This window comes from Microcebus murinus, chromosome X (genome assembly GCF_040939455.1).
Source record: "Microcebus murinus isolate Inina chromosome X, M.murinus_Inina_mat1.0, whole genome shotgun sequence".
In the NCBI taxonomy this organism is placed as follows: Eukaryota; Metazoa; Chordata; class Mammalia; order Primates; family Cheirogaleidae; genus Microcebus; species Microcebus murinus.
The window spans coordinates 64,238,318-64,249,932 of NC_134136.1; the positions used below are offsets into that span (position 1 = coordinate 64,238,318).

The 11,615-nt window shown below is 43.6% G+C and overlaps 1 protein-coding gene across 1 annotated transcript; it reads right to left on the reverse strand.

Moving 5' to 3' along the window:
• Positions 1-2,523: 2,523 nt before the first annotated feature.
• GPR101 (G protein-coupled receptor 101) lies at positions 2,524-10,500 on the reverse strand. Its single transcript, XM_012782489.2, has one exon. It carries the CDS (start codon positions 10,418-10,420, stop codon positions 8,885-8,887), a length of 1,536 nt encoding a protein of 511 aa, XP_012637943.1. The 5' UTR covers positions 10,421-10,500; the 3' UTR covers positions 2,524-8,884.
• Positions 10,501-11,615: the final 1,115 nt, after the last annotated feature.

Below are 11,615 nucleotides of genomic sequence, written 5' to 3' on the forward strand. Positions count from 1 at the left end.
TAAATATGAAATCTCATTGTCTGGCCTCAGTTCGTATGACACAAAATACTAATTGTGTGGGAAAAACAGGTTGGGAAAATACTCTAATTCATATTTTCCTGAAAAGATACCATAAAAAGATTTAATTTAAAGGAATTAGAGCAAGGAAGTCACATTTCTTTTAAAAACTTAAGTTGAGTACACTGTTCTTTCAGATGAAAAATTTTTTCTTTTAGTTTTTTTCCTCATATTATTCAGAGCATCTAATTATTGGAACTATTGTCAAGTAAATCTTATGTAAAATCTGCATTTTTCTAACTGAAGTTGATTATATAAACTATGTTACATCTTTGTATCTGGGTGATCATTTTAAAATGTATATTGGTTTAGCATATAGAGTTAGTGAAATACCAGATACTGTTGTCTTATTACTCAGTTAACTCTGTATATTTCTGTTTTTTAGTTGTCTATTTCTGTTTGCTGTCCTTCGGAGGTTGAGAATGTTCAAGTTTGACTTAGTTGTGTATAGATAATACATCTTTGGAGTCAATTTTATTGGGTTTTTTGCTTTGACTAAACAATAGGTGTCATGACTCCCAAAATGTTGGGAATTTATATTGCAAATATTCTTCAAGCTTGCAGTTTTGGGGAGTAGTCACGGAAACCATATCTTTTCTTTTGAGACAGAGTATCACTCTGTTTCCCGGGCTAGAGTGCCATGGCGTGGCGTCAGCCTAGCTCACAGCAACCTCAAACTCCTGGGCTCAAGTGATCCTCCTGCCTCAGCTCCCGAGTAGCTGGGACTACAGGCATGCGCCACCATGCCCGGCTAATTTTTTCTGTATATTTTTAGTTGTCCAGCTAATTTCTTTCTATTTTTAGTAGAGATGGGGGCTCGCTCTTACTCAGGCTGGTCGAGAACTCCTGAACTCAAACAATCCGTCCACCTTGGCCTCCCAGGTGCTAGGATTACAGGCATGAGCCACCACGCCAGGCCGAAAACCATATATTTTCTATGATAAATTTTATTGATAAATATAGGTCTCATTTAGGAAAACATTTGAAAAATGTCTATACATACCCTTCCATTCATAAACATTCCCAAGCCATCCTTAAGCTGAGGAGTACTTGTGTGTGTGTACTGGGATCAAAGAGGTTGTGTTGCCCTTGCCGGGGAGATTGGAATGAGGAAGGACAGAGTCAAGAGAGCTGCATTCTGAAAGAGACTGTGGGAGGGGAGTAGGAGTTTACTAGTTCCCTCATGGAGGAAGAAAATAATTCACTAGCCAGTAGTGTGCCTTTGTCTATATTGGAGGGTCAGGGCTATGACTGGTGGCAAATGGGTCTGGGGCCTAAAGCAGCATGACTGTGGGGAGAGTGACTATGGACGGCTATAGAAAGTCTCTTGACAGTGGAATGAATTTTCAGATCCCCTCAACCCTCTCCCATTCGGTTTCATAGCCTAGGGCTGAGTCCTTAGCTCTGCCCAAGAGGAGAAACTGCTACTATAAGGCCCACTGGAACCAATTCCTTTTTTCTCTAAATACTCTGAAGTGGTATATTGAACTTCAGGGAATCTTTTCTCACTGGGTTGACTGTCTGATAGTTTTATCTGAGCTCCCAAGCCCACTTATTTGCATTGATAGTAGTAGTTTGCTAGAAAGGCACAGTTATTTCTGAAGCAGGTAAAAGTCATCACCTGGATGGGGATCATAGATGAAGGTGAGGGCAGCCACTTTCAGGTCTCATGGCAGCCATCTTTGAACATCTTGAAATAGTGTGTAAGTTAGGATTTAGCTTGATTTTGGAATGAGAAATGGAGAAGAGCACTTTACTTTGAGTGAAATGGGGCTAAATAGCTCCCTGAGCCTCCCAGTGTGAGCCCATGAATACCACTTCGGAAGCACAGGGCGTGTAGTTCCTTGCACCACTACCAATGAGAGTATCAGAAGAGCAGCTACTAAATTAGTAGGTCAAGTACTTCGACTCAAGAGGAATTAGGGACTCTTAAGTTTTAGACATATTTGCCTATCTCATCTGTGTACTGTGTTTTCACATGCAATGGTTGCTTTAGAGATATAATCATTTTCTGAAACTGGGGCTTGGAACATGCTACTGCTCTCATATTCTATAAACCCTGGTGAGTTGGGGCTGAACCGAGGTGAGCATGGGAACTAGGCCAGACTGGGCTGAATCATGCAGAAGGAAGTGGTCTGGGCCAGACTAGTAGGGCAGCAAAGGCTGGAGCCCAGTGGTGGTGACCCAGGTGCTTGGCAGTACTGTTTCCTAAAAACAAAGGCCATTCACTCCCCCTCCTCCTGCTCAAACCTCATTGCCTTCGGGGTATAATTTGGCATTGGAGAGCCCCACAGACCATCTGGCCCCAGGTTTCCTCTCTGCTCCCCCACCTCCCTTTGGAATCCTTTTCATTCATAGAGGACCAGGCTAATATACCTCTTCCAGCAACCCCTTCCTGATGACCATTCCCCCCTTCTCACTGTGTAGTCCTTATATTAGAATACTTGAATGTGAAATATTGGAGCCTGTATATTTCATTCTACTTTGTAATGTAGTTGGTTGTTTATCCCGTCTCCATTCACGCAAGAGAAGGGATAAAGGCCTAGTTACGTGTCTCCCTTGCTGTTTTCTCAAGGAGCTCAGCATAATAACCAGGTACACACATAAAATTTCACTTTATTTAGCATATTTAAGAAGAATATACCAAGGACAGATTAACAGCACCTATTTAAGAAACACAAACATTACTTAATAATGCTTAGTTAAATTACAAACATCTCTGCATTCCCCAAGCAGGAGTCCGTTATTCCTGTCCAGCAAAAAAATGCATTGTAATCATTTTAGAAAGGATCCAATTAAAGCCAACCCATATATGAAACCTTGGCCTTGGGCAGAGTCTCTGGGACTACTGGCCCGTGTAACAGTATTGATTTATGAATTTGATTGGGGTGTGAGGGGGTTTCTCTTCTTGCTGAGGGGAGGAGGATAAAACCCCCCTTTCTGTGCACCTGAAGGTAAATTGTGCCAATGGAAACTGGGCCCCAGGATTGTAGTTTGACAATCCTTTGAAAAGGCACTTTTAAATTACAAATTGTTTTTTAAATTGAAAATTTGAAATATTAAAGAGAACTGTTTATTGACTGAATGCAATTTTCTATTGTTTTCAGTCTCAAAGCAGCACATAAAATTTGGTATTAAAGGCAGTTTTAGAAATGATTTAATGAGGGTTTGTGTGTGTGTATATATATATATACACACACACACATTATATAGTTTTCTAGTTGTAATATTTTGTTCTTAGGATTTAATAAAATCATCTCATGGTTCTCTTTTCTTGTCTGATGCAAATACCATTGAGATATAATTGTAATTCTCAAACTCCCTAGCTGTGACCCCCAGAGGAGTCCCACTATCTCTCTATCTAGTTACCCACCCCTGCTCCATCTTATCTCTCAGACAACCAACCAAAGAAAAAAATCAGAGCAGCCTTTTTCTGGGTTTTGGTACTGCTCCAGGAGGGCAGGGATGGCCATATTGTGGATCTGCTAAATGCAAATCCTGTCAGTTCATGGTCAGGGACTGGTTGGGTCTTGAGAGTGCGGTATGCTTCTCATCCTACTAACCGGACTCCAATAGCCTATCCTGGGGTCCTTGTTTTTTAATGGGGAAAGGATTGTCTTCTTTGATTTTGCATTCTATACATTGAGTGAATGGAAAATAGGCATACCAGTGCCAAGTTTGTTGTGGAAAACTTCCAGCTAGGACTTCAGCCAAGATGATTAGTTCACATGAATGACCGACTGTACCAGAATAAGTTCTCACCTGTCATACATTGTACTAGGGATTTAAGGAATGAAAGGCACCATTTCCCACCATCTCACCTTGGAACCATCTTACATATCTTGTAGTATACACTTTAAAAGTGAAATTTAAAAGACAAATGTACTATGTTTTACTTCAGAAACTGACCAGGGTGTGGGTCACATATAGAATTCTGCATGCATTTTATTAACTAACTTTACATATACATACTACCCATTTTTTGAGGAAGACACTATCTATGAACACATACAATCTAATATCTAGCACCTTATCTCCAAGAACACTTATATTTTATATACAGTTATAGCTTACATTTAGGAGAACTACTACAAAATGAAATACACCACTAAAACAAGACAAAAATACCAAACTTTTAACATTAAAGTTGTAACACAGATGAAAGGGGAGAAAATCCACTCAAATTTGAAACACCAAACTAAAACCCATCTTGTTTTGTCTATATTTTAGAACAAGAGAGATACAGTAATTCATCTTCAGACATAGCAAACTTCTTGTAGAGTGTACACCTTACTGTGGTTTCCCCTTGGTGTGTGTACTCAAGATATGGAGGCTTTGGGAGGCAATGATGGAAATGTCTGACTCTTATTGGCAACCTTCATTTATCTTGAGGATTCTTACTCTACTTACCAAAGAGCAGTGAACTTGCCAATGACCTGGCAGTCCGTGGCCAAGTTCAGTGGATTTCAGTTTTCCTGTTTCTTCCTCCAGCCAGTTTAGTTGCTTATAGCAGAAGACTACTGTAAGCAAGCTGGGCATTTGCCATAGAGGAAGAGATCGTTCTTAAGTAATTGGAAAGAATTTATGACAAGGGTTTCTCTCTCTCTCTCTCTCTCTCTCTCTCTCTCTCTCTCTCTTTTTGGATTTTAGGCTACAGTCTGCTGTTTCCAGCTCATTGCTTCTGTCTCCTCATGCCTAAGCTTAGAAGGGCTTTGAGGGGCCGAGAGTACCAGTCTGGTCCATAGGAAATAAGAGAGAGACAGAGATAAGGAGGGAGAGGGTTAAAAGCCATGACTGACCAGATTTTCTCTCCTTATCTTGGCAACTGGCTAGCAGCCAACTGTTCCTGTAATCTTTTGTCTGCTCTAGAAGGAAAGGACATGTTGTTTAGAGAAACCTATCCTGACAGCTTGGGGTTTGTCTTAAAGAGGAATACAACAGAAAAGACATTAAGAAGGGTAAACACTTTTGATTTTTTTCCTTAAAATATGGGGGAGGGTGGTTACCAGAGAAAATACAGTCCAGTCATTTAAATTGTTACTTTTTATTTCATCCCAACAACCCCTCAGGGTTTTATTTTAGAGAGTTCAAATTACCAGATGAGGCATAATTTTTTTTTCTCTTCTAAATGATGTGTTTCAGACACTTTAAGGGCTTTTTGGCAAAGTCTAAGAAAGAAAGCCTAGTTTAATCATGCAAATTCTTTTTCAGGTATTATGAAAAAAATCTTTTGAAGTAACTTTACCTAGCTTAATTGGCTAATTATGCATAAAATAAGGCAATGTTAGGCACCTTATAATTTTATAGGTAAAATATTTTTTAGTGTTTTTTTCCTTTGCTGAAATAATTGGACAGTATCTACAGGATTGAATGTGCCCCCCCAAGATATGTTCTATCAGGTGCTTTTTTGCTAAGAAATGAGGCACCTACTTTCTCCTAAATCATAAAATGGCACTTTTCCTTACCTGTTAAATTTGAAGTATGTATACTGTCATCTCTAAATTGGATTGGAGTTAGGGAGGAGACAGAAAAATACCTTTAATTGCTGGTCACTCCTATGGCTCTCTCCTTCCCTGCTTCCATGGACCCCCAGGTCCCTGTGAATCTGTTAGCTCTGGGCTGGGAAAGGATGGATGAGGAGTTGGGGAGCACATAGAGCTTTAAGCACAGACTATTCCTGAAGGGCCAGCACAGCAGGGGGAGAGGGAGTGAGGCAAGTGAAGGCAATAGGTATGATGGCAAGAGGTAGGCAGGGAGCTGGAAGCGCAGAGTACTTCCTAGCAGCTGGTATTTGTGGCATCTTAGAGATAGACCCTCGAATCAGAAGTCACAGAAGTCCAGGGCTTGCTCCTTATTACTGCCTTCCCAAGCTTGTTGAAATTGGTGTGTTAGTCAAAGCACCTGCGACTCCTTGGCAAGCTAGATGCTCTATTATTCTTAAATAAGGAAATCATTAAATTTAAAACTACATCATTTAAAAATCTGGTTTGTCTGGTCCCCATACTTTAATGGGATTTTTTACTGCACATATGAAGTGGCCTTGGCAAAAGAATACATCCTTTAAAAACATTTAGGGAAAGCTATTGCACATGAGGATCTGTGAGGCTAATGATGACTTTTTTGTATGCTTTCAGATTTTTCAAATGACAAAACAGTATGTGCAGTAAAACCTCATTAAGTTGATAGTGCTTTATTCAAAATAGCACACAATTTGAAGCAGTTGCTATCTCCAAGCTAACCAGAGGCTCTATTGTTCATTAAGAAGAAAATGTCATCAAAGCAGAATGCTTTTAATTCAAAGGTCCTCTTTTCCACTCTCCTATTTTCAAAAGGTCTTCACCTTTGAAGAATCCAATTTACCAAAAGAATGGACAATGACTAAAATAGGGAAAATAGGAACTTAAAAAAGGAAAGCAGTGAGTCTCAGTGCTTTGGAGAATGTTGTGTGTGCAGTTAAATGGACTTACCATACTCGTACAGGTTTCTGGTTCCATTTTGATTTGGGATTTTGGCAAACAATTTTCTCTGATACACTTTGAAGGGGTTGAGCTTTAAAATAAAACAAGAAGTTCAGTTTAAACAAAATGTTTGGAGACATTTAGGTTTGAAATCCTTTTTCCTACCCATGTAAGCATTTCTACTAAAAGGACAGGCTATAGCTACCTTGAACTCCTTCAACTGGGACAGACTTGCAAAGCAATACCCCTCCCACTAGAGGAGAATTGATCCCATAGGCCATCTCTCCACCCAATTATCCTTTAAGGACAGGTCAATACAAGAGTTTGGCAACAAATTGGTATAACAAATGTATGACTATTAATTCACTTTAAACATTTTGGTAGAAAGTTAAATAATAGTGCAAGGGTAAACTTCAGCCCCCATGCCTTGTATGAATTACCATAAGTTCCAAATTAATGGAGATGGAATTAATAAAGTTTCTGTGGACACATTGATTTGACCAGTCAGCTTGATATTATTTGGTTCTAGTCCCTTTCCTTTCCTGAGTTCTGAACATGGCAACCCCAAATTCCCACGCAGACTTATTCACAGCCCAAACACATTGCTGTTTACCTCTCCCCCTTGAGAAGTTCATGTTGGAATCTGTGAGGAGGAAGAGATAAAAGAAAATATAAATGAGCTGGGCATTTATATAAATAAAATTTGAGTTCTAATAAAGACATGGTAATACACAAAAATTAGGCTAAACTCTGAATATGGCCATCTTTATACATAACCACCTCATTAACCATTTTCAACCAAATACTGCTTCCTCTCCCTCCACCCTTATTAATAGTGGATTTCTGCATGAACAGTTGGTTGGCTGTACAGTTGCTTTAATTTGGTCTTCAGAAGGATCAAAAACACTGGCTTGACTATTTTTTGGTTCTATGTTATTTGATCGTGTTAGATATGGCCCGTGCCCTCAGAAATAAACAGGTGTGTCCCTGCCCAAAGTAATTTCAGGGTTTGGGATTTGAAAAATCTTCCTCTCTACTGACCCTAGGGATAATTTTGGGTCTTCCCAAAGTGATATATTTCAATAGTAATAATTAGGATATGTCTGATCTGAATCTTTTGATTTTAGGATTGTTTGGAATAGGTCACATGTTTGCCAGGTATTGTGACATCATCCTCTTTGTCATTTCTGACACTCTTGTATTTCTCTCCTACATCTTCAGAGAGCTTAAAAGCTTTAAAGAGAGCTGCAGGTGGAAATGACACATGTGTATGCCCAGAGGAAGGAAAATATTCATTGTGCCTTCCTTGCTCCCCGTGTGGAAATCATTGCTCTTGATTGGTAGTGTGAGTTTTGTAGGACTTTGGCCACTCCTAGTTGAATTTCTTTTTTCAGGAAATACTATTTGACCAAAAAAGGCCTATTTAATTAAAACAAAATAAAACAAAACAAAACATAAGTGATGGGCAGAGATCTGGAGAATTCTTATGAGAAACCCAATCACAAAGGGGAAATTCTAAAATAGTGGCATGATTTCTGTCCCGACATTATTTAAATAGGAGACAGAAAATATTTTAGTGTCAATTGTCAATTTTCCATTTGCAGTCTCAGCCCATACATAAACCCAGGATTTTACAGGAAAAAAAGTCAACTGTTTAGCCCCATGGATGTGTGTTGTTTCTCTATCTTTTCCCTTGGACTAACTTCCCATTTCATACATGCCCTTCCGCTTTTCCGGATCCCTTTAGGGGATCTAGAAACCTTCCTGGTATACTGCACAATGGCCTTTGTATTAGTTTGCATGATAGTCTTTGCACCAGACCGTGGGCTCTCCAGTTCAGAATTTGGCTCTCATTCGTTGATCAGTCCATTAGGTTCTGCTTCTTGTGCTCCATGAATGATTTCGTACATTGCTTTTCTTTCAGTTGAGCATAAAAGCTGTAGCCCTGGCCCACAGCTTCTGACTCGAGGGCTGGAAAGTCCTTAAGTTCACAGGCATCATCTTCCTTTTCCTTCAGAGCTAAAGCTGACATGTTGCAGCTCTGGGGAAACAGACAGAATACCAAGTACAGGTCCCAAATGGATAGCACTTTTGTTGCCTTAAGAAATTTCGAGCCTAATAATCTCTGAGGGGAAATTTTCAGTCAGAATCCTCAAGTCCTTGCTTTGAGGGGCACAGCTTTAAGGGAAGACCCCAGTTACTACCTCTTCCATATATTTATCTACCTTGTGGTGAAAAGGATGTGTGTGTAATACCTTTGCCTGAAATGGTATGGGTTGGCATTAATGGGATTGTGGGCGGTCCATTGAAAAGAAAGCTGCTCTTGTTTTCGTGTTGTGGACAGTTCGAGATTTGCCTTAGAACTAACTTCAAGGGAAAGTAGCAGAATCGTGGGAAGGGACGATCTTGCCTTCAGTTCCACCCTCTGTGCCTGCTTCGGTTCCAGGCAGGTCTGGGTGGCTGCCTTCTTTGGGGGGCTTTTCCTTGCAGAAGAACTTCTTCAGCATATCCTGGATTTCCTTCTTGATGGTCTTGTGCATGTAGCCATAGATGTAGGGGTGGATGCAGCACTGCAGGAAGAAAAGCCAGATTATTATGGTGATCACCCACTGGGGTACATTGGTTTCGACATCCACCCACACGGCCAGGACTGCTAGAAAGCAGTAGGGCCCCAGGGATAGCACGTAGGAGAAAATGATGAGGAAGATCACTTTAGCAGCTTTGCACTCGTAGCACCTGGGCAGAGGAGGGTCGCTGTTGCTGTTACGACGGCTGGGTGGGAGGCTCTCTGGGATGTTCATTGCCTCAACATCATCCTCACTGAAATTGATGTCATCCTCACCAAACTCTATGTCATCTTCGCCCAAGTCAATGTTGCACTGGTTGACCTCTACTCGGCCCTTGTTTGCCTTCATGCCATTCTCAACCTCGATGCCACCTTCCTTACCCTCCATGCTGCCTTCGCTGGCCACCATGCTGCTTGCTCTAACTTCCTCGATGCCCCTGGCCTCCATGCTACCCTCATTGGTCTCCATGCTTCTTTCCTTGACCTTCATGCTGCCCTCTTCCACCTCCATGCTGCCCTCCTTGGCCTTGACCTGACCTTCATCCTGGCGGTGGAAGGCACTCTCACCCTGGAACTCATCCTTCTTCTCTGCTCCCTCTTCATTCTCATTCTCCACATGGTCCTTGACCCGCACTTCCAAGCTGTGGCTCTTGACCTTGTACAGCAAAGCATGCTGCCGCCGGGCTGCACCAAACACCACAGAGTAGCAGGCAATCATGACAACCAGTGGAATGATGATGAAGGACACCACGCTCAGAATAGTGTAGCTGGGGCTGGCTCCCCAGATCATGGAGCAGAGGGCATTGCGCTCGTCAAAGGCAGCCTGGCCCCAGCCGTAGAGTGGGGGTGTGCTCTGCAGGATGGCTACGATCCAGGTGCCATAGAGGAGCATGTAACCACGGCGCTGGGTCATCTTGGACGGGTAGGAGAGAGGGTGGATGATGGACAGGTAGCGATCTACCGACACCACGACAATGGTGTTGACGCTGGCAAAGGCGAACAGGTGGGTGAGGCTAACCAGGGCAGTGCAGAAGTGGCTGTTGAGGGGCCAGAAGAGAGGCACGGAAGTGGCCACCACCCAGGGGGCCACAAGCGAGATCTGCAGCAGGTCGGTGACGAGGAGGTTAAAGATGAAGCGGTTTGTCACCTGCAGCAGCTGCGGTTTGCGCTGCAACACAAGTGCCAGCACTATGTTGCCGAAGAACGAGGCGGTGAGGAAGATGAGCAGCACGGTTGCGCGGATGATGCCGTGAGCCAGGCTAATGGGCATTTTGGAGAGGGGCATGCACGCGTGGCTGCTGTTGCTCTCGCGCGTGTTGTTGGGGCAGGTGGACGTCATGGCGACAGCTGGAGGGCTTGAAACAGGGTCAGCGAGGGCACCGGCCGGCGGCAAAGGGGTGCACGGACCCCGCTCAGTGCCTATGCTGGGGACAAAAGAAACAGGCGGGAGGTATTAGTCCCCTGCCGGGGGTCGGGGATTGGGTTGATGGGAGGGGGGAAACCTCCGCGCCCAGCAGGGGCGCTGCAGGAACCCTCTCCTGGCCCCGCGCGGCCCCAGCCAGGGTCCGGGCAGCTTTTATAGCTCCTTCTCTGGCTCTCCGGCTCTCTCTGCCGCCTCTCTCTCTCCCCGTCTCTGATTTCCTTTAGTCTGTCTCTCCTGCCAGAGCGTGCGCGCACTTCCTCTGCTTGTCTCGCACACTGTCTCTGGGTCTCGGAGTTTTGGTACCTCCAGCTAGCTCTCCCGCTAGCGCATGCGCGTGCGCTCTCGGTCTCCGCTTGTTTACGATCACCAATTTCTGTCTCTCTCCAGTCTCTCGCTAGCGCACTTTTTCTGTATCTCTCAGGGTGTGTGTGTATATGTGTCTCACCATTTCCTCTGATTCTTTCTCACCCGTATCTCACTCTGTCATATGTCTCTGTTTCTCAGTCTCTCGATGGCACGTGCACACTGTCGGTCGTTCTCTATCTGTCACTGTCTTCCCTTTCTCTTTGTTGCTCCCATTTCTCTCTCACTCAGTTTCTCTCTCAGTCTCTCCGTGCATGTCTCTTTCGCTAACGCACTTTCTCTGCAGCGCGTCCTCTCTCCGTCTTTCTCGCTGTCAGTCTCGTTCCTGGCTCTCCCTCTGTCTCTTTCTGATCCCTCTGTCTCTGCCTGTCACTGTCGGTGTGTTGCTCACTAGCGCGTGTGCTTCTCCGTGTTGCCCTAATACTGCCTCGTCTCTCCGTTTCTTTCTCAGTCGACTTCCCTGACGCTGCATCTCTGCGGGTACCTAGCACACCTGTTCAGCGTTGCTCGCTGTGGGTCCCAGTCAGCCTCCGTGTCTCTCCAACTCTCATTTCCGTGTCTTCCTCGGGTTCTCTGTGTCTCTTTCTGTCTCTCACTGGCACGTGCGTTCTTGCTCTGTCTCCCTCGGATCGTCTTATCTCTGTGTCTCTCCCTGTCTGTCTCTGCCAGCCTCCGTGTCTCTCCAACTCTCGTTTCCGTGTCTTCCTCGGGTTCTCTGTGTCTCTTTCTGTCTCTCACTGGCACATGC